At 36.3% G+C, this 24,958-nt stretch overlaps 1 protein-coding gene across 4 annotated transcripts in view; it reads left to right on the forward strand.

The window, feature by feature from the left end:
- Positions 1 to 5,378: 5,378 nt before the first annotated feature.
- Alg9 (alpha-1,2-mannosyltransferase Alg9) overlaps positions 5,379 to 24,958 on the forward strand; it is a 242,119-nt gene continuing 222,539 nt past the window's right edge. For 2 of the 4 annotated variants that reach the window (XM_081769336.1, XM_081769337.1), the window contains exon 1: positions 5,380 to 5,691. Coding sequence is in view for 1 of the 4 variants with exons in the window: in XM_081769334.1 (XP_081625460.1) it covers positions 5,456 to 5,691 (236 nt within the window). In the remaining 3 variants the exon portion in view is untranslated. Of the gene's footprint in view, positions 5,692 to 24,958 lie in introns of all 4 variants that reach the window. The other 2 variants (XM_081769334.1, XM_081769335.1) reach the window with 2 other exon arrangements.

The following is a 24,958-nucleotide window of genomic DNA, read 5'->3' on the forward strand; positions in this document are numbered from 1 at the left end:
CACTAAAAGATGGATAAAAGTTCGGAGTGGTGAGCATTTTTCCAGTAGAAAGTTCGGTCATCTTAAATCCAGTAACGGGAACTGAAGGCATCTGAGCATTCGTTTTGCGAGGGCAGAAACTTGCGACGTGGTTAAGAGCCAGACAAATGAAGCATGTGGGTGGTTGACCTTGATACATCACAGTAGGACGACAACCCCGTACCACAATTTTTGAGGGAATATGTTTTCCTAAACACATTTGCACAATACAATTGCCATTGTAAATGGGAAAAGGGAGGGTATTTGACCACATTTCTTCATTAATGGACATGATCTTTCCAAAGGGGCAAAGCACAGCACTAAGTTCATCGTTACTAATTTCCATCGGGAGATCCAAAATGCGTACACGAGTGTACTGTATACTAGCATTTGAAAGTATGACCTGACTTACTGTTCCATTTTCATGTCGAAAATCCAGTGATTCCGGGTGTCGTCGTAAAAATGTGTCAATATTCTCTTGCGATTTAAATTTTAAATATAAGCTATAATCATCATTGTGAAGTTGGATAGCTTCAAGATCGTGTATCGATAACTGTAACTCGTTAATTAACCAAGTCTGGATGAGTGCAACCAAAGGCCGGATATTTCTTGTCTTCTTGTCAAATTCAAACCGCACAGTATTTTTCCGAAGCTTATTCATGGCAAGAAAAAACAAAACTGGGTACTATATTCAATAAACTGCTTGTCACTGGTATGAACTGTTATTTTTCACTGGTACACTGTATTTCCTATTACTGAGAACACACGACTGAGTACAGCAAACTAAACACTCAAACAATTTCAAACGAACGTAAGAAACTCGTTGAGATCGGAGGCACACAACAACGATGTTCACTACACCGCTGCTCACGGCAAACTGTAGATCATGGCGTGGTGATTGTTTAATTGTCGGCGTATTTGTTGTATTTGTGTTCCCACTTCGACAATTTTTACTCTTTTTTCTAAGTTTAACAGCTTTTTCTGGCTTTCTCTTTCGGTGTCGTCCTTTATTTACACTATGCACTATTCGTATTCACAGCTTGTGTCCCTCTGCAATGTCTTATTCAGATTAAACTTTTCTTTTTGCCCCTCAGTAAACATTTGATTGATTTAATTCTTATACTCTCCATGGATGGAGCGCAGGAATGCCAGATTCGAAAAATAGGTGTACATTTACTTTCCTGACAGATAATACAGTGAGCTGATAGATTGGAGAAATGTAAGCTGCCTTCCCCTCCAGTGCTCGAAAGCTTGGCAACAGAAATTATCTTATCACTTATGTATGACAAATCTAATCATGAATTTGACTTCTTAAATTTTCCATATCATACTCAAGAAGTTGAAAATCGTGTCAAACTTGTCACAGAGCATGCAGAAAAAGTGTGCGTACAAAAAAAAAAAAAAAAAACCGCTACATTAGACTAACTTTGCTCTCAAGACTCACAATGCCAAAATTTGATAAACACTCTGAATTTAAGGCATCGTCCATGAATAAATCAGTAGAAATTAGCACACACTAATTGGTAGAATGGTTGGATAGGGTGTGGGTGGAACTCGAGTTGCAGCCTTTTTTTTGAGGTGAGTTCTGGGCCATTTCATAAAAGAACAAAACAAAACAAAAAAATGTTGAGAAATGGGCGAAGAGCTGCAAAATCATTATGAAAGTAGTCTATAAAAATCACTCACATTAACGAATTATTAACAAACATGACCTCACACAAATAAAATAAAGTACTTGGACGTTATAGAAATGAAAAAAGGTAATCTGTGTATTTCTTGCGTAAAGGTAAATTTTGGTGTTTTTTAAAATAATTTGTTTCAAACTTTAGGCAGTTTGCGCAAACTGAAGAACCAAAGTCTGATCTTTGTAGTTATTTTCCTGTTGATCAGCACGCGAATACGCAACTTTTGAACGCTATTAGTATTCGATACTCGAAAATTTGCCTTTTTCGCTCCACCATAATACAAACTCTCTCTCCAGGGACGACTTAGAAGAATGGTTCATATTCAACAATACTGTGATGACATGTTACTATACTTTAAAGCTAATAATCTAGTAGAAGGTCGACGCATCCCGCAAGACGCTCTCTTCATTCCTGGACCTCTGAAAATGGCATGTCAGCCAATTGAGGGAAATGTTCTTCTACATTCTTCACCCGAAAACATATTCATCATCAGATCCATCTCTCGGTGAATACTACCCAGTTACAACCCCATGCCGTAAGCATCCGTGGACCACCGATTTGCAACTAGCAACATCTCGCCAAAAATTGACGGGCAAGCAGCGACGATCCGCGGTGGCCCCACTTCCTTTTTCAAAATTATACCACAAGCGGCAGAGATGCGATGAAACGCCAATGAATATCAAAATCCCCCTGAAAATGTGTTAAATCGCTATATGAGTAATTTGTTTACATTAAGATGTGTCTAAGAAAAACATTTTTAAAAAGTTTTAAAAAAGTATCCTGGAGTGGGAGCGAACCACCAACGTTTTGATTACTAAACGCGTGCTCTTCCGACTTGTCCACGGAGGCGATGAAGAGAAATTTGCTTGTAAAGGGATAATTCGTTGAGGTCTTTTTAATTTGGTTAATCAGAGTGCTCCTGTAACCGTGTATATTCCACAATAACCGTTCGGGATCAGATAAAATCCGCTCGTCATGTAATTTTATAACAAAATGACGCGAGTCTATTTACTTTATTTCCCCATTCATTTTCAAATGATCGACGACAGTTGCCATCTAAATTCATACAATTATACGCACTCATCTGAAGATTTATCACTTCATCATATAGAGGCAGGGGTTACTCTTGACCCCTGGAGCTCACTTTAGGAACAATTCATCAGGAAAGCATAATATATAATAATAACCGCATGCACATGACTGGCGATAGCTCGTGTTGATCCCTTCGCGATTCTCCGCGACGAATCGAAAGAACGCGGACCCAAATGAAGTCCTCGCTGCTACGCGGTGGTAACTTCAACACTCCGGCTCTAGATGTCACTTTCGACTCGACGAAACCCTGCCGCGAGTGGCACAGTAGCGGCAATCCTTCGACGCGTCGCTAAGGCAACGATCGACATTTACTGGTAAGTGGTCCACTAGGTGTTGGCGACGTTTACGGCATGGGGAAGTTACACCTACCTTGCAATATCTTGGATTTCATCTCGATTTCAAGCTTATTGGAAACATCATCTTAACACAATAACACTCAAAGCCCAACCGTACTTCAAGTTGATGTCCTATATCAGCCATAATATTTGGGAACAAACATACTCTCCCTACAATAAGTCTGTACTCAATGTGTGGACGCAAAACTCCACCATGGTAGAATTTTACACTCTCCGTTACGCAAACGAATCAGTAAATATAGCATCCATCTTCAAGCCACAACACAGCAAATTATACTTCATCCAAAGACTGTAGGTTCTTTAGCAGTGTTAGAAGAGGCTGGAATCATTCCTTCTCCAGTGAAAATACTCCATTCAACGCATTTGCTGTACTTCCTCATTATTATTACCGAAACCACAACTTATATACAATAGTAATCTGCACACCAGACGTCCTTATCATAAGCAATTATCTTGGCTTTATAGAGCATATGTCAATATTCATAATTACTTAAACTAACTCTATCGATAACCGACTCTACCGTATTATACTGCGCAGTATGCTACCCTTATTTACACTCCCAAACTTGAGCAACGGTACGTCTTCGCTCAACTCAGCTTCAGATAGTGCGCCATTTCTGGGGACACCATATCCAATTTCAACCACCCAAATACTATTTTCACCCAGGCCGTATTTAGGTAAGTGCTATTCTGTGCTCGAGCACAGTCTGGCAGAATTTAGGGGGCGATAAACTTTTGGACTTTTTATAAAGATTCACAATAAAGAATATGTAAACTTGCCGCAGAGTCCCGTACAAGGGCGAGAAATACGTTAATGTGTTCAATTCGCTCTTATTACGGTAGTTACTAATTAGCTAGCTTATCTGATTATTTTTAAAAAGTCATCTTCCCTCACCCCCACCCCAAAGGGTGCGATGAACTTGAACATCATGAAAGCTGATACTGTTAAACTCGGCGACCTCGAAAACTATGAATTCAACACTAATATCTGTCGTTTTCGATTACTTTTAAAATCTCGCCCCCTTCCTGGCGAGTGGAGTATGACTTTGGAGTTAAATTGGATTAAAACTGTCACTATTCATCTCAGCGACCCCCAAAACTGCGAATTTAACTCTAACACTGGTCGTTTTCGGGGAGGGGGATTTTAATGCGGGGGCGGAAAATTATTTATAGCACAGGGGCGAACAATGTATAAATACGGTCCTGTTTTCACCTACACGGATGCTTCCAAACAGCATACTGAGCATGAACTTATGACTGGAGCAGGAATATATACCTGCGCTCAACTACGCAGAAATTAACAGAACTCCCCAATATACATCAATTTGTCTGGCAGAAACCTGGACAAATTACACGAATTGAAAGTCGCCATTCAACGAAAACTACCCATACTTGAGATTTGGAGTGACAGCTTAGTGCTGTACAAGGAATATGTAGCAACCCATGAGCTTCCGCAAATACGTGGCTACACATTAATATTCGTCAACAGCTTTGAATACTAGATAACAAGCATGAAGTTGTTACGCTAATTCATACGCCATCCCACTGCGACACCCAGGGAACGAAGTTAATGAATCCTTAGTAGATATGCACCCAATATGGCACGTTTACTTATCTCCCTTTTCTAGCATCTGCCTTCTCTGAGCTGTTGCTACAGAAACGTCTAACCGGATAGCGCACTTACGAACAACAACGATCAGGACCTGGGTTTTATTACTGGCAGACAGAACCTATTGCCACAACAAGATAATGGGGTGCTCTTACAATTGGACAAGAAAATATCATTGTTTATATTCTCATCTCCGTCTTCATATTTCTCAGACTTCCATCCAGCAATAGAAGCATCAGCAGCGCCCTTCCGATTTGTATTTTTGTGAAGAAGAAGGTTTTGTCGTTCAACTGACGTCTCAGAATTCTTTAACAACGCATGTTTACTGACTGATACTCAGTAAAGTCATTCGCTCTAGTTATTACGCTAGTCCTGAACAGTAGGCTTCCTACTCGTTAACAAAACCACCTCGTTCTTTATAATCTGTCACAAGATTACATGGTGAACTACTACGATTTATAACGTGGTCAAAGTGTACAACAGTGGGATGTTCAGGGCAAAACAGTTCACAGGAACAAGAACAGTGGAATGTTCTCTTTATTATTCATAGCGGTATGTGATATACAGTGTCTCCATCATAGTTAGTGTTCCGCTTGAAGTGATTGGTTCTCCATCATAGTGTTCCGCTTAAAGTGATTGGTTCCATTGTGCGTTCTCACTTCGTTCCCAGAAACGTCCTAGAAGATACTTCTTTTATGTTTAATCTCCATATTACATATTGGATTGCTCATTGGATGTCAGTCTGGAGCATCACAACTATGAAAGCGAGAGAGAGAGAAAGAGAAGGAGGTTCTGTTGGAGAAAAAGAAGAAAAACAAGTACTTAAGCGATATAAAGTCGGAAGAAAAATGTCACCATCAATTAAGAACAGACAAGGATCGCGCAAAGATTTGAAGAGGATGAATTGTAGGAAATGTAGTGTACAAGAAAAGTATGTAAGAATAACAAACTTCATGCCTTACTGTTAGTTGGCGTACGCCATCGTAATTTTCCGTTAGTACAAGGCGTTTTTTTGTATAAATGCTTTCATGGCTCCGTGAAGCCTGTTGGGTAACGTATGTCTAGTGCATGCAGTCTCATGTTCGGTAACCGTGGCGGACACTCCGTAGGGAAGCTCGAAAAAGTCTTTTTAGCCCACTCATTCTGAATGAGGCGTTTCATGGATTTTTTCATTCATAACAGGCAAATGCCGGTATAGTACCTAATATATAGGCCCCACAGCGCTTCCTTACCCACTTCCTCGGTTAGTGTGATTGTCGAGGGGCGCCGTCTCATGTGACAGGATAAAAAGCCTTAGATGCTCAATGCCCAGAAATTTATTTTTTTTTTTTTTTAATATCACCACTTCGTGCATGTTAAATTTATAGGTATACCACTTGAAAGAAATGAATTGTTCTAGGGGGCCGTGGTGGCTCAGTGGTAGAGCGTTCACCTCTGGTGCTTGGGGTCCCGGGTTCGATCCCAGCCCTCGCCAAGTGAACTTTGTGGTGGACAAACACCGTGTGCGTGGGTTTTCTCGGGTTCTCCCGTTTCCTCCCATTTCATTCATTACTCATCATCACCGTCTCCTTTAGCCTAACCGGCATTACCGTGGGACGTAAAACTCAAAGATTTCAAACTGAATTGTTCTAGTGCTTTCAGAATTTTTTTTTCTTATTATCCTCCAAAGTATATGCGCTTGGTTATATGATAATACCTCACTTAGCATAAATTAAGTTTAAGGGGACACCGGATAGCAATGATGATTTTGTTGGAATATTAAAATCGTTTCACAATTATGGTTTAAATGCAACGTCCAAACAAATGCTGAAAATATACAGGGGTTCACTGGAGCAGACGTTTCTGCCAAAAAGAAAATTTACTAATACTATGTGGAACATTTTTCGTAAAGAAATGAGGTGTGAATATAAGTAATTACGGTCAGTGCACAGCATATTGAAATAAATTTTGAGTGATACTGAAAGTAGTATTTGTAAGTGTACTCTTCCACTATTCTTGTTTATTCGTATGTCCCCGTCGCTGGCGCGTCTCTCACGGATGCAACCCCGCGCTATCCTTCGGGCCCTCCTGCTGTGATCATGCACTGACTTCGTTCGTGCTTTCTGGTGGCCACCTACCACAAGTTGATTTGTGCAGTAGTTTTTATGCCCCTTATTGAAGTCAATCTTCACGTATGCTCTCTAAAAGAAATACAAAACTTTAACCTAACCCAAAAATGTAAGAAATGTGTCAAAATTTGATCGAACCGTCTGCTCCAGTATTGCCGTCTAGTGTAAAAAAACCAAACCTGTGCTGGGTGGGTACATCAAGCAACAACTGCTATTTGAATGAGTCAGGGCAGGGCCAAAGAGGTGAACCTACGCTGGAATGTTTCGACAGGGAGCAGGCACATCAGCGACAGTGGATATGCGTTAGGTTTGACCAGGCAAATGAGCATGCTCAAAAAAAAGTTCCCTTCCTTGCTGCCTCCCACTAGTTGCACCTTTCACTATGTGACTTACCGTTATATTAAAAGGTGTAACTTTCTCCACCTACAGTTTGTTGTTAGATTTATTAATCCTTGACTTTCAAACAATTTCAAAAGATTTTTCTCATCATAGTATTGTTTCAGTAGCTCACATCCAGGGCAACGTCTCTGTACACCTGCAGCCATGTTTAGAATACAAATGCTCGTTATTTTTCCACAATGCAACCATGCGTTAACCTTGCGCCAAGTAAGTTAGTTCCCTGCACTTGCCAAATAGTTTATATATATTTATAACCACTCATAAGAAAAATAAACACAACTTTCTCTCTCCTTACGTATTATCAAGTATACAAAGGATCATATTATCCATTTCTTCCCTGTAATTTTCAAAATTTTGCTAAAAACGAATGACGAACTTTGAATTTAATCCAGCATTTTAACCGTTGTATAGCACTTTTAATGATTTTACACTAGTAACCATACAATTGTAAATAAAATACGACTATTAGTTACTATCAAAATACTCGCTTGCAGAAATTTGTTCCTGATAAACACTCCCGTTATTACTGTTGTAAAGACCTCCAAAATTAGAATGTACGGGAGTGTTCGTGATATTGTAGCGTTCTTAGTTTGTTACACTGAATAGTAAGTACGGTATTGTAAGTTTTTCGTTTAACATCCAGTTTTGAAACCTGCCGTAATGCTATGTAAAGAAAATACAACTGTATGTTCGGTTGAAAACACTGTTAGTCGTATGCTATTGCAAGGTATGTTAAACAGTGTCCCCATGTCGATATTTACACGTTACGATATTTCATTGGATATTGTCTGTTAGTTTAGTTTAAAAATTTCAGTGGGTTTCAAGGTAAATATCCCACTTTCTATATTTTTACACTTAACACTGCACAGTTTTACAGTAGGGATACATATTGATGACAACTATAAAATCATTTACATGTGCTAGGTATATCGCGTAAGGCATTCCTACAGAATCGCGTTTTATGTGTACCAGGGTTATTTATAAACAGAAGAGAAGACAATCCAGTTACGAAATCCTCACGGATTCCCGACTATTGAGTCTAGTACCACATATTTATGTTATTTTTCCTCTTGAACGACATTACTAAATATACAGTTATTTCTATTTTAATCACTAACTGCGAAACAAAACAAAAAATCTCAATTCAACAGAAGAAAGCGAAGATAACTGGTTATAATTTTTTGGCCATTAACGCCAAAACACCGGTGGCGCAGATTAAATATAACTCAACATTAACTTATATAACGAAATAACAGAAATAATGGCATGAATGCAATATTAACAATAACTACTATGCCCTTGCAAATGGTAAAGGTAAACAAAAAGGGCGCATACAAAGAAAAATAATCCTATACTGTAATGGAGACCAAACGGATCCATTACAACCTTACATATTGTTGTATTTCGTCATTCTGAGTGCAGATAACTTGGAAATATCCACTTGGTGCAGGAAAAGGTACATTATTCATACTGATATGAGTTTACCTTGAATAATTTTAAAATTTTAAAGAAAAAGATGTTGATATTCATTATGAGGAAGTTATAATGAGAGGAGTATAAAAATATATTCAATTTCCAGTGTATACCTGAGCGTCAAGGGGGGGGGGGCTCTCCTTGGATCTGCGCCTATATATATATATAAATTGAATATATTTTTATTTTCACTGCTCCAATTTATTTTATTTTATTTATTTTTTTAAATCATTAAAACTGTGCTACAATCACTTCCTGTGATTGAGGAATCATCACTATATTCGGAATTCAAGAAAATGCTTTTTATGACGATTTCTGCGTGCATATTAAAAGAAATTGAAACCTGTAATGAAATGAAAACTAAATTAAATCTTTCAGTTTAACATGCCACGATTATGCCCGTTAGGCTAAGGGAGACGGATAATTAAGGCAAGTGAATGATGATGGAAGAATTGGTAGAATGAGATCGTGGTGAGAAAACGAGAGTACCCCAATAAAACCCATGAACACAATATTGTCTCCTTTGTGGCTAAGCGGTTAGCCGTCGCGCCTTTGGCGTGGGAGACCCGGTTTCGATTCCCGGCGGGAGCGCATGTGGTTCGGATTCCATGTTAATCAGTAGGTCTCGTTTCATATAGCCTCGCTGCTGAAAAGGACGTTAAACTGAAAATCAACTCAACTCAGCAATATTGTCCACCAGAAAACCTATAATGAATTTGATTAATTGTTCGAATTAAATAAGTGTAAAAGAGACACTGTTCATTCAAACTTCAAGAATCTTCAAACATCAAGCAGTCAATAATGGAAAACTTAACGATTTGCTTGGGTCAATTCATCTTTACATAGATCCCAATCTCACTTTACAGAGCGGCAGACTGACTCTTAAAGAATTGATTGATGAGGTAAGGCGGAGAAATAATGGGATTGAAAAGGGCACATTTGACAGGTTGTAAGGCAAGGAATGTCGCTTTAATTAATAATAAGTAGCACCATTCATGTTCTATTGTACAGATGAAATTATCTTGTCGCATAAAGGGAATCAGTGAAGCTCCATCTGCTGCACCATATATATATATTTCGATTTCCACAAACAAAGTAGGCAATTTTGTACAGTAACAAACAGGTGCGTAATTCTGTATAATATAGAATAGCACCCCTCTTACACACGATTCGAATCCCTAGGACTGAAGATTCCCTTAGTTTCCTCTAAACATGTTTTCCTCAGACAGAAAATACAGGTGGTTTACAGGTGCCTGTGAAACATGCATAAACAGGCTATTTTTACAGGCGTCGATTTTTTCACGATCATTGCATGTTCATTTCATGGAAACAGATAGTTTTCATGTTGATAGGGTTGCAACCTTGCAACGTGAAAAATGCGTGTAAACAACATGTAGAGAGTAGAAAGACATGTACGTAACCGGCATATTCTATGTAGTTGACATATACGTTACCTCATGAGGATCTGACGACAGCTGCTTTTCATTTGATAAGAATGTAATTGACATGTGAAATACAGGTGTTAGGGATTAGTGGGCGTGTTAGCTAAATATACATGTAAAGTACATCGCATTAAGTACTATACGTGTGTCAGGACCTTGCGTATGTCATTAATAATTCACTCCAATCAACCTTGTTCATGGCATGCACCAGTTTAACCCATTTATTGGCAATCATGATGATTGCATTTTCCGTTTACCTGCACATTGCCTGTACATTGCATATACGTGGGTTCACACTTCGCATGTACACGAGATAATACAGGCAACGTATTCAGTTGTAATCCCATGCATTATACATGTGTCAGGACCTTGCATAGCGAATGTCGAACTGGAGACTTGTGCCTGAATATTGCATGTCTCCTATGCCTATAACGTGAATGTTTAGCTCCAATCCACCTTGTTTACCACACGGATCTGTTTAATACACTTATTGGCAATCATGATTATTGCATGTTTCCGTTCAGCTGTACATTGCCTTTACACTGCACGTACGGGAGTTACACACTTCGCATGTACACGAAAATGATAAATGTAAAATAACATATTCTACATCATGCGTTTTCCATACTATACGCTAATACATGATATTTACATGTAATGCGAATGTCACACATGATATTACATGTTGATAAACAGGCACTTTCCTTGTACTTTTCATTCTTACTGTATTGCGAATGTTATCAACAATCCACTCAAGGTACTTTACATGCACATATTCCCTCCATTTACTTGCATGTGAGTGACTACGTGTACATTGCATGTTCTCATTTTAATGTACAGGCTCTATACAACGCGTGTTTCTGTGCAAAATTTCCAACAGAAGTTTAATACTTTTTCGACATGCATATAACCTGAAGACAATGTGCCTGTAATATTTTCTTTACATGTGTTTTCGCCGAAACAGGCGCCTGTATAATGCCTATCAAAATCTGACAAGTTTTTTCAGGCAGTTCCATGTACAAAACATTGCATGTTTCCTCAAAAATTTTCATAATAGCATACCAGGCCCTGAGATAGTACCAGTGGCGTGTGGTGCTGTTTCCGATTGGGGAACTTGTACTCTCTTTGACACTGTAAAACAATGTAACATTAGCATGCATTACTAGGAGGAAAACATCGTGTCCATGGGCTTTCTCGAGGTTTTCCTGTTTCCTCCTACATGAACATTCCACCATTTTTTAAATATAATCATTCGTCTTCTTTTGCTTAAATGATCTTATCGTGGGACGTTAAGTTAGATTTCATTTAATTTTTACAATGCTCGGCCATTACTGAGGCCAATAACATGAATCTTGGAAATCAATTTTTCCACATTGACACCTTTTGTCACTAGTGTAACAGTGTTCAAAGTCGCTACGCCTGTTATTTTGTGAAGTAATATTGTAAGAAAAGAAAGAACTGAAAGTTTCATGCCGTATTTCGATAAACATCTCTTCTGCTATATAGTTATTTAGGTAACTTAAATTCTGTTGGAAGTTCTAGCAAACGTAATGTTGTTCAACAAATGGTTTGAAACTTCCAATAATATTTTACAATCAAATTCGGCAATTCAGTGTAGTTGCTTTTATTCATTTACTCGCTACCCTCTCCATGTCCTATATGTTTCAATCCCTGCTTTGCGAAATAAAACCTCTAGCAGTAATCACACGTTCTCTTTTTCTGTTCGGTTTTACATTTTCATTATCTCATAGCAATGCATTTAACCGTCAATCGTCGTGTAATCAAATGTCTTTATGCAGTATTTGGATGAAGATGGTTTAGGGTTATTCATAACACCCATTATTTACATAGAAAATAATCATCGAAGTCTTAACACATTTCAAACGCCTTTTCAGTAACAAAATAAAATGATTAATATGGCAGTTTATCATTTAATGAACATCCAGTTAACCGTTTCGTAGAATTATGGTGAAAATACCTAGTGTAAGATTGTTTTAAATTCTATAAGGTAAGAGATAGGCCTGCCATTTAAAGTAAAATTCAATGAAATAACATAATTTCACTTCATCTATCGTACACTGGCTGGTTCATTTCTGTGCAACACGAAATTTCTGAGTTCGTGAACATGGAAGCGCTGCCATTCACTTGTTCCGTTGGTATTAACGAGCAGTATGGGAACGTAAGCCTTCCCGATTTTATCAAAAAAGTAATACAATATCACATACAACGATATACAAAAGGAAGAATGGATTTCTTTCTTACTTAGCAAATTAAAATTATTTTAACAAACTGAACTGTATGATGCGCTGTATTCCGCTATGCCCAAAACACTAGTAGGAACACGCCAAACGCACAGCTTCCGGTTTCATCGCTGTATTCGTGTCTGCTCGGTTTCATTTGGGAGAAAACATCCCTCTTACTACCTACAACAATTGAATGTTAACCAGAACAATGTCACACTCCTGCAGAGTAGACAGTATGGTGCTTGCTTGCAGTAAGACAGGGAATAGAATTTTTTCCTAGGGAATGCAGGTTTTAGAATAATTTAAATCTTAATTAGACAGGCACAAAGAAAAGGAACAGGCTCTTTTGTCTGTTCCATGGAGGAGTCGTGCTGGATAGTACCTCAAAGTCAAAAACCAGAAATGTTAGAAAAAATAAAATAAATGTATAAAAAATAATAAAAGCGACTATTAAATGGACAAAAAAGAACTGAAATATTGGAAACCTTTTTTAAAAGAAAAAAATAATTTTTCCAGCTGCCAATTTGCTTTGTTACGATAGACTTTACGATTAAAGCTTTGTAACATAACTAATCATATTATACGTCACACAATCCACCAGATAGACAAGAAGGATGATACACCAGGAGTTTCCCGATCGTCTTTTTAATGCAACTCTCTTTTGTTTTTTATCCGTGTAGTTATCCAAGTGTAATGCTGACAAAATAGAGGTAGATCTTCTTAGTAATTTTTATTTTTTACTTTCAAGTGACGAAAGGAGAGAAAAAAATATGGTGATCGTTTCACGGCCCTTATATACCGAAAAACTGTTCATCTGTTCATTCCGATGTAAAGATTTTCACTCGCCTAGAGGCCATACCGTTTAGCATATCGAAAATTAAATTTAAACTAAAGGCTTTTATAATATTCTCATGGGGAGATTTTCGAATTTTCTTCTACCCTCCAAATTATGGGTAGTTTACTGAAGGGTAGAATTCAACATACGTTATTTTCTCGAAAACGGCTCTTAACGATTTTGTTAATATTTCATAAATTAGTGTTTCATTAACAGCCCTATAATATGTTATAAGTCGTTTTTCTAGGAAAAATCCGCAAGGGTAATTTGGATTTGAGGGTGACTTTTTCTCACATGATCTTCTGAAAAACAATCCAGGCGAATTTCTTGATACTTCATAAATAAATGTTTTATTAATAACCTGAAAATATGACATAACTCATTTGCCGTGAAAAATCATAAGAGATAGTTTAAGAATGAGTTAGTTTGGACAGTTTTCTCAAAAAGGTTCATGCGATTTTCTTCATAATCTGTAACCTGATAATCTAGCATAACTAATTTGTTTTGAAAAAGTACTAAAGAGGTTCTTTATCCTTGGTGGTGAGTTTTTCTCGAACAACTTTCTCAAAATTAACTCAGACGATTATATTTCAGTAATAATCTGATAATATGCGACAGCTCATATGTCTTGAAAATATACTCGAGGGTAGTTTATTTTTGATGGTGAGTTTTTTTTCTAAATATACATGTTCCAACAGAAGATAAGGATGCCAATATAAAGGACAGTTTTTACGAAGATGTAAAACATGTATTTGACTAACTTCCACAATATAATGTGAAAATTCAATTAGGGAATTTTAATGTGAAGGTGGGACGAGAGAAGATTATAGGGAACGAAAGTCTGCATAAGGAAGTAATGACAACGGAGCTAGACTCGTGAACTTTACAACGTCTAAAATCTTTATGGTGAAGAGTACAAAATGCGCACGTCGTGACATTCATAAATATACTTTGACCTCACAAGATGGAAGAACACAAATTGATTACGTTTTAGTAGATAGAAGAAGATAGTCTAGCATAGATGAAATTCGGTAGTTATAGAGGAGCTGACTGTGACACTGACTATTACCTGGTAGGAGCGATTATAAGAAAATATTATCGTTGAAGAAACAAAATCTTCGGCATCTGAAAACTGAGAGGTTTACTTTAAAAGTAGAGGAGAATTAGGTGAGAAAGGAATTTCAAGTTGAAGTCGGAATAGATTCTCGGTTTTTAAAAGTTCGGAATGCACTAGTGTTGAGGATACTTGGGTTAAAATTAGAGCGCATGGAAATACGTAGGAACAAACCATGGTTTACCAGGAACACACTAAACTAGCAGAGAAGAGAAAACAGGCAAAACTGCATAGACTAAAAAATCTGAACAATACAATTGCACAAAATTTCGTTGATATCAGACAGGATACTTCAAAAACTTTTGGAACAAAGAAATGTGATTTAAATAAATAATAATAATAATAATAAAAAAAAAACTAAAATATTTGAACGTGTAGATAATAATAGAAACAAATATTCGGGACATGTATTGAGGCATCAACGAATTCAAGATAGGCTATCAACCTTACCCGTATATATTGAAAGCGGACGACACGGTTCTCATGGATACAGATAGTATTTTGAATTGAGGGAAAGATTTCCTTAACTGTTTGCTCAACATGCAGCCAAAAACTACCGCAATATACTTGGAGAAAGTGAAATGCATACAGCAGAATCGTATGTTCCAGAATCTAACCGAACACAAATACAGATTACTCTAAACAAATTAAAGAAACACAAATATCCGGGTGTAAACAAAATTCCTGCTGGGTTAATTTTTCACAGTTGGGGAAAAGCTGTGGAACTAAATACTCAAACTAATTCTCTTCATCTGGAACAAGAAGGAATTGCCACAATCGTGGAAATAATCTATCATTTTTCCAGTTCACAAGAAAGGTCATAAAACTTATCGTAATAATTATTGAGGCATTTCTCTTTTGTCAACATCATATAAAATTCTCTCAAACATAGTATTAACAAAATTGACCTATGCAGACGAAATTATTGGAGATTATCGGTGCGTATTTAGGCGAAATCGACCAGATATTTACCATTCGTCAAACACTCAAAAAGAATTGGGAATACGATACTCCGGTACATCAATTATTTATTGATTTCAGACTATGTTAGGAGAGAAACATTGTATTCAACATTTTAACCGAATTTGTAGTACCGAGAAAGCTAGTTAGATTACTTAGGATGTGTTTAAATGAATCCCAAAGTAAAGTCCTAGTAGGAAAATACTAGTCCTCGAGCTTTCAGATCGAGAATAGCCTGAGACAAGGAGATGCTTTGTCTCTATTATTATTATTATTATTATTATTATTATTATTCAGTTTTGTTCTGAATACACAATAAAGAAAATCAAATATATCACCTAGGACCTAATTGGCACTCACCAGGTTATGGCTTACGCTGATGAAAATCTGATAGAGGATGATATGAGGACAATAGAAAAAAATGCGAAACTTTTATTAAACGCCTCTAGGGACATGGGTTTAGAAGTAAATGCAGAGAGAACTAAATACATGGAAGATCACCATGACCGTAATACTGTGAATTACGGATACGTTAAAATATTAAGTAATACTTTCGACAAAGTGGATACTGTTCAGTTATTCAAAATCATATCTACCAAGAAATTAAATGTCAACTAAAAGAGGGAATTCGTGTTATTATCAATCCAAAATCTTTTGGTTTCGCGAATCCTGTCGAAGAATATGAAGCTTAAGATATATAAAACAATAATTATGCGTGTTGTACAGTACGGTTGCGAAACATAGTCACTTACTTTAAAGGAAGAACGCAGACTCAAAGTATTTGAAAATAAAATCCTAAGGCCGAAGACGGAGGGGAATGGGAAATGGCGGAAATATTGTAACGAGGAACTGCATAATTTATAAGGTTTATCTAACATTAGGGTGATTGAGTCTCTGAAGCTCAGGTAGAAGGTCATGTAGTCAGAATAGAAGAAAGTAGAAACTCTTTCAAAATTTTAACTAGAAATTCAATCTGAAAAAAAAAAAATAGGAGGAGCTAGGAATAGATGGGAGGATAATATTAAGATGAATCATATAGAAATAGGAATACAAAGTAGAAACTGGATTCAGTTGCCTAAGGACAGAAGTCAATGGAAAGCCTTTATGAATGCGGCATTGAACCTCCGGATCCGTAGACCTTAGGGTTACTTAGTTAATTGGTGAATTTTTATTGAATGAATTTCTCAATAACGACTCAGGCATTTTATTCATATTGCACAAATAAATGTTTCATGAGTAACCTGACAATATTAGTAACTCATTTGCTATGAAGAAATCGAGAAAAGGATATTTTATGCTTTGGAATGAGTTTTTTTTTTTTTTTTTTTTTGAATGATTTTGTCAAAGAATTAACCTTTTGTTCATATTTCATAAACAAATGTTTCATGAATAACCCTACGATACGGGTTAAAACATTTCTTGTGAATAAATCCACAAGGGATAGTTCTATGTTTGGAGGCGAACTTATATTTTGCATGATTTTCTCAAACGATTTTAATTATATTTAATCATTGAGCCTATATTGTTGCGCAAATCACTTCTCACGCAAATATCTATAAGGGTAGTTTATTTCTCTTTTTCCGTTTTTAGTTTCTTCAGATACAACTCTTGCGATGTTGATGATATAAAAAAATATTTCATTATTAACTGTAATACAGGCATACGTCTCTTCTCATGATCAAGTCCACAAACGGTAGTTCGTTTTTGGGGCTGTTTTCTGGAAGCATAGTTTTGTTGGTATATTATAAATACTAGTTTCAGTAATAATTACAGCATAACATGATTTAGTTTAAGAAATTGGCGCGTGAAGGATTAGTGCGATGATCAGACCTTTTATTTAAGTGAAGCGTTTGTAGTATCTTTGATTCAAATTATGGTATTATATATGTATAAAGACTGATTTGTGCATTTGTAATTATCATATGAAAAGCTTTTTTTTCTTTTTAATGCAATTTTTTTTTTCATTTGTATGTATGCAATTATCCAAATGTAATATTAAGAAAATAGAATTATCTTTAGTAATTTCCTTTTTTAAGCGAAGAATTTTCATTTGAAATTAACTGAAACGTGGAGAAGTATTTTATTATTTCTTTGTACTAATACGCGAGTGTGTGCTGCAAAAAACAATTAGTCGTATTGTTTTTTGTTCCAGATTACAGTTGAACACCAAAATTCAGTGCATTTCTTTGTTATGGCAATTATTAGTCCTTTCCATGATATATTTCTCACTATATCACTGGTTAGTATTGCACTGATTGTTGCGTTTGGGAAATTCGTAATTATTTAAATCTTTTGACGCGGTTTAGAATCTTTTTCTTTTCATATTTATACTATTACATAAAAGTGACTCACTCATCAAAATAAAGCCCTTCTACTATAGTTAGAAACATAAAATTTAGACAGAAAACTCCCTTGCCGTGAGGACAAGTGATTAAGAAAGGATTTTTAAAATACGTATCCTAAGGTAGGTTAAAGGAGATTCAAATCTTTCTTTTCAAAAATAAAGTACATATCTCATGTTAAGAAGACAAAATTGACATATAAGCTTCCCATTAAAAGTAACTGAACATGTATTTCAGTTTTTTTTCTTTTTAAGTTCCACTCTTAAGTAGGGAAAAGAGAGCAATTTCATTGTTACAAATTTCGACTCTTTATTGTGAAACTGGCAAATGTGAGGATTCATTCAAGTTAGAGGTGTGGAATTTGGTATCTAAACTCTTAATTTCGACAAGTTCACTCCTAATGGGGAAAAGGAACAAGTCCTATAATCTAATTTCCCATTCTTTATACATATAAACGTAATATAAGTATTCGGTTAAATTCGAAGTAAGAAGTTGATGCTTAAACTTCTAATTGAAATTAATCGGAAACGTGTTGCAGCCTTTTCAGAAATTCGGCTCGTAAAGGGAACAATTTCTGTGTTAAAATTTGGATTCTTTATTCAGAAAATGCTTAATGTGAATATTCGCTTTAGTTGGAAATTCGATATATAATCCGCTTATAATGAGAAATGAGTAAATCTTTATTGCAGCATTTTCGACAATTTCGCTTCTAAAAGGTTAAAGAGGGACTATTTTTACAATATTCAAATTTCCGGTTTTATATTGATTCATTAACTCTTATTGTTCCCGAGTGTGGAATGGGCATTCTACGTATTTGTTCTATTATAAACTTGTTTAAATAAATACCTAACAGTCGAACTCCAGTTGGTTAGGGGTGGGTGCAGGAAGTCGTTTGGAGAGGAGCAAGTCTCCGTGCCCCACCTTCAACATGGGTACACTCCTGATTGCAATTCTGGCTTCGCGTCATCGTTTAACGGGAAAGGAACAGCAAAAATTGCAGATCAGACAAGAAATAATTTTTCCAATGTTGTGTTTTATTTTACCAATTTTCGGTACCTACGATTAATATAACTGATCAAGTGCTAACAGGCAGTCTTAACCGCAATTAGGGACACAACTAAAGTAATATCTTGTAAAATATAAGTACGACCTCTAATAATAGTTGTATTCACAATATGTTATTTTATTGGATTTGAGCAACGAAAGAATATCCATTTGAAATGCCACTGGATTCTTTAAATAGCCAGAATAGAAAAACAAATTACCTTGATTAAAGTCGTAACTGCTTCATATATTAATAAATTTAAAATTCAAGTAATGTCATTTAAAAAATATGAAAGCAAAGATGCTCTCTGTGTAGTATTTCCGCACCGAAACTAAAGCTACAAAAAACAGGAGATCTTGCATCTATCGGAAAATATTAAGGTTTTAAAGCATGACCACCATTTTGAACCAGAAATAATCTTTGAATACAACTATATAATTGTTACATGTTGTTGAACATCAAAGGAAAAGAAAGAAAAAAGTATATAAACTCTTTCCCTACACCATGTACTCTGCTCCATTTTAGGATTCTGTTTTCACGATATTTAGAAGTCACTGTGAGTATTATCCCGTGCGTATGCGATGCGAGCGGAAACTATAATTTTAATTCCATTGAAATATAATTTTATTTGTACTGTAAAGAAAAGAACAAATCCAGGTAGTCTAGAAACCAAACTCTTTGTCAATAACATTCGGTACTTGCAATTTTAAATCCAATCATATCATTAAACTAATCTCTTTTCCGCGAGAAGTTACCGAAAAAGTTTCAATATCAGTTACCATAAAATTCAGTTAGAACAGTTAAGTAAATTTTATAACCGTTATTTCCTTGCGTATTAACATTTTTTTCGAAGGTACTATGTGTTCCTTGAGTACATAGTTCAAAACTCAAAATCTTACCTTGTATCCCGAACTGTCGCTCGTTTTCAGGGCATCATTCTACACTGTATTTCAATTCTCTCTGGATCCATTTTCAAGCGCAGGCGTGATGCAAGCGGAATATATCTATAAATATATTATTATATAACTCCAAAACCTATAAATAGAAAAATCGGCACCGAGTATTTTTTTGGTATACTCCTGTCAGTTCTTTTAACACTTCTGAGTTTTTATGCAAACAAGTCTATTGCCTTACCTTCTGTAACTACTTCCTACTATCCACCGCTGTTAGTTGCTTAAATCTATTCAAGAGCTTACAAAATTGTATCATAAATATCACTCACCTCTTGTGCACTCAGAGCGATCAAAATGTGGATTTCATTCTTTACGTTTGAAAAGTCATTTGTACAGTAGACACGCTTGAGCAGTTACATATTTCTTTGCTATAATTAACCAGCCTTACCCAGATGATTTTAATATTGACACTTTTTCTGTTTGATTGAATTTTGTATTTTGTTTTATAATAGTTACGTTGATTGCAATTCTCTTTTCTTTTATTCCAGAGAACGTCTGTACAATCTATGGTTTCCGTATTGGTTATGAAAATAAATGTTGCCACTTCAGTATTGATCTTTGTTTCTTGTACTTGATGCAGTGTTAGTTTCAGAACAAAATTGTACTTGGCAAATGCATGGAAATTTTAAAACTTTAGTTAAACAGAATACACAAGCTTTTTGATATATACTTGTATACACACACGAGGGAAGATCAGAAACTAAGGTTATAAGACCGATATTTCTAGAGTTTCGTCTGTTGTAGAGGAATGAAGAGTGTGCGGTAATTTTAATACATAGAGTTGGGAGCTGCAGAGCTTCAGCCACCCGCCACCTACGGCACTAGTGTGGGTAACACAAAGGCGACTTGTTTGGAAAACTGGTCTCACGAAGAAGTCGGCTCAGTTATTCGATTTCTGTGGGCGAAACATGTAACCGCGGCTGAAATTCACCGCCAGCTGGTAGAAGTTTACGGAGAGACTGTAATGTGTCATCAGCATGTCACAAAATGGTGTCGAAAGTTTGCAGCTGGTAGAGAAAACGTCACCGACGAGGAGCGGAGCGAGAGACTCAGCACGGCATCAACAGATCTGAATGCAGCTTACGTAGTGGAGCTGATTAAGGAAAACAGGAGGATCACGTTACGGCATCTGATAGCAGAATTGGGAATGTAGTTCTGAAGCGTACGTCACATTGTCCATGATATTCTGCAGTACCAGAAAATGACAACGTGGCTGAACATGGAAGGACGGGATTTTTACCAGGAGGGAATCTTCAAGTGCCTCAACCGATATGGAGACTGTCTAAAAAGAACCTAATATATGTACTATCTGTTGGCTGTATTGGTTGTATGAAATAATATATTACACGTTTCACTGCAGGCTTTGTAACCTTATTTTCTGATCACTACTTTATATATATATATATATATATACACTTAGGTATAAGGAGGCAACTGAAGGTAAACTACAGTTCTTTTTATAGTATGCGTGTTAAGTTGTTTCTTAGTGTTGAGATTCAGTACTTTTGAATCTGGCTCAAATCCCACTGAGTGAATTTATTATTTTTTTCTGAGTTGTCTGTTATTCTTGCCTTTCATTTTTTTCTTATTATATGTATTACACCAGGGTGATTCACAACTTTCTGACTTAACCAAACATAAAAAGCCACACAGGGGTGCGAATCACTTCTTACATCAATCCATAATATCTTCATAAACTTCAGGGGAAAAAAATATTCGGAGTTCTAGTGTACAGGAAATCACTATCAGCTATAATAAGATGTATAAAGAACACGTTTGAATGCCATAGGGCAGGTAGTATAGTGTTTGAAAGGAGACAAATTGATTCTTAAAAGAATAATACAACATGATTTTATTGGATATGCTTACATAATGTATAACCGTCACCAAAGTGTCAAGGAGAAAATGAGTAGCATTTTAAAACAAATGAGAGTTTGGTGACGATAACAAATAATATTTCGAATTACTCGGGGCACATATCGGAAACATTATAAACACGGAAGACTTTCTCAAAGGCAAAATGAGCCATTTCATAAACAATCCTATTTTCTCAATCCCGTAATAGAAAATGAAAGTATAAAAAAAATAAGTATATAAACTCTAGAAAATCCTACCAAAATCATCACAACATAATCACAACGCATTCACACGACATCGTTTACAGTGGTGCTCTGCAATTTCAGTGTTAGTGGCAGGGTTGGCTGGTTTAAACCAAGGTGGTTTAAACCAGCTGTTTTTTTAAAAAAAAACAAAAAAAACAACTGGTTTAAACCCAAAAACGAAAAATGTCCGTAAAAGTATAACTATTCGTAAAATCTTGATGAACACATATTTGTGGGATATCACGTTTTACTCCCATATATTATTCGTACTATATTCAGACCTACATTCCCTATTCTTTACTCAAAGAGATTATATTACAAAAGCAACTTTTTTATGTAACTTTATGGATGTTTCTTTTGTGTTTTCTTTTATAGTTTGTTATTATTGTTCTGCAACAAAGGAAAATTATAAACATTGTTTCGTTTTGATAATGTTTACTATTGATAAAATACATCGAAATGCCGTACTTTTTTGGGGAGGGGGTCATACAAACCCCACGAGAGGCAATTATTGAAATAACAAGAATCTTTGGTAATTATTTATGTATAAATGGGTCAGAGCCAAAGTAGACTCAAATAATTCGTATCTTTATTCACTTTTCTTACTGGTATGCAAAGTAAGTCGTTATATTTCTTTAACTTGGACTAATAAAAGTCGTAGTGAACTGACTTGGACTAAATTAGTTCTTCTGTACTCTGTAGTACTTTAAAATTGTCCATATGTAATTCTGTATAATGGATCCACTTGTGCAATTGTTTATCTTTTTATCCTTCTGTACTAATGAGTCTTGACGGTTATATTAACAAATATGTAAAGATCAGTCAACGTATTTTTATCAGGAGTCCTTCGTGAGTGAGTCGGCAGACATATTGCATTTGTGGCCAATTAGTCCCGGTTTCGAGTTCAAATGGAGGACAATTTCTCTTGGATGTAAGCCGAGAAGCGGTTTGGATCTCGCTTTAAGCTTATGTGACCCCTTCCAGCATAACCCGGTTGTTGCATACTAACACTAAGGCGAAACAAGCTTACTTCTGTCCATATGCGATATAAATACATAGAGCAAATTATTTAAACCAAAAAAAAAAGAAAAAAAAAAAAAGAAAAAAAAACCGGGTTTAAACCAAAAAACGTGTTTTTTTTGTTTTTTTCAATAAAAAACATGGTTTTTGTCAACCCTGGTTAGTGGTGTACGTACTCAGCCGTCGATTGACTGTGTATAATCATGGACTTCTGTCAAGTGTAAGTACGCATTCATGTATTCTGTTAGTAATTTTTAATGAAATATGCATATGGCAGTCTTAATTTAATAACGAGAATATGTACCCCGAGTAATTCGAAATATTGTTTATTTTCACCATACTCTCATTTGTTTTAAAAAGCTACTCATTTTCTTCTTGACACTTTGGTGACGCTTATACATTATGTACGCATATCCAATAAAATCACTTTTTGTATTATTCTTTTAAGAATCAATTTGTCTCCTTTCAAACACTATACTACCTGCCCTATGGCACTCAAACATGTTTTTTATACGTCTTATGTTTGTAGATGAAGATTTGGTTATGGATTTATGAGAAGTATGGCAAGGGTTTGAAGAAGTGTGTTGGCAGCCATGATGTTGCTGTGGGTTACAGTGAGTACAGGAGGGTGTACTGAGGTTAGTGGTATGGGAATGTGGGAGGGAAGTGGAGTGCAGAGTGCAAGGTGCACATGAGGTTGAGGTGGAAGCAGTGGAGTGAAAATGTGGAGGAAAAGGAGTCTGCGAAGAGCAGTGTTGATAGGAGGTTGACATGATTGGTGGGATGCGAATGTGGGAGGAGGGAAGAGGGAGGTGATTGAGTATGGTGCGGGGAAGAAGGTTGGGATGGTTTGGAGAAATAGAAGCGGTTATGAGGACTCGGAGAACGGGAACGGGAAGGCGCAAAATGGACAGATATGGATTGGGAATTTGAAAGAGTATTAACATGGAGACGGAGTTGAGATAGTTGATCTGTTAGTTTGGAAATAGCCTGCGCTGTAGGGTCCGTCGTGGTGGTGGAGTGTGTCTTTATTTCGTTTTCCCGTTTGTGATTAAGGTGGTTGGTTTGTTCCAGCAAGGTTATATCCTCTAGGAGGGTAGGATAGTTCGGAATTGTGCGTGTTCCGAACCAACGAATGTATTTAGGTAACGTATTAGAAACGCGTTCTAACATAAATTCCTGAAAGTCTAGCTGGGTCTGGTCTACCAAGTGCTTTTTGAAAAAGACATAATGGGAGAGATGGTCGTTGGGGAGCTGAACGCGTGAACGGTATTGGTGTATACGGGAACGAGGGACCTGATCTTGACCAAACTGACGTAAGAATTTTGACTGGATAGTTGCCTAAGGTTGGGATAAAAGGTTCTGAGTAGAAAACCAGAAATGAGCGGGTCCAGCTAAGGATTTTTCAAAAATTGGCGCACATTTCGAGTTCGACCAATTATTGACTAAGGCGATCTTGAGAAAATTCTTCAAAAATAATTCCGCGGATGGGTGCGTACTTGGATCATATATGTCGGGAATGATGGAAACTGTGCCAGAAGTATTATTGGTGTTGTTGTTTGAAGTGGAATTCATGGTGAGGGGTATGAAAGGTGCTTGTCGATGAGTTATAGGCATAACATAACAAAAAAATGAAATATGAAAATAAACATCTTGTCTTACAAGTGTATAAAATGTACACAAGACAGCCTTACAACGAGAATTTAAATTCCTCGGGGAGCCATAAGACGTATAAAAAAACATGTTTGAATATCATAGGTCAGGTAGTATAATGGTTAGTATCCCCGTCTGTCACGCAGGAGACCGGGGTTCGCTTCCCCGCCGGGAAGCCATAAGACGTATAAAAAACACGTTTGAATGCCATACGGCAGGTAGTATAGTGTTTGAAAGGAGACAAATTGATTCTTAAAAGAATAATACAAAACGTGATTTTATTGGATATGCTTACATAATGTATAACCGTCACCAAAGTGTCAAGAAGAAAATGAGTAGCATTTTAAAACAAATGAGAGTTTGGTGAAGATAACAAATAATATTTCGAATTACTCGGGGTACATATTCTCGTTATTAGGTTAAGACTACCATAGGCATATTTCATTACAATTACTAACAGAGTACATGGATGCGTACTTACACTTGATAGAAGTCCATGGTTATACACA

This window comes from Thermobia domestica, chromosome 8 (assembly GCF_964235325.1).
Source record: "Thermobia domestica chromosome 8, izTheDome1.hap1.1, whole genome shotgun sequence".
NCBI classification, from domain to species: Eukaryota; Metazoa; Arthropoda; class Insecta; order Zygentoma; family Lepismatidae; genus Thermobia; species Thermobia domestica.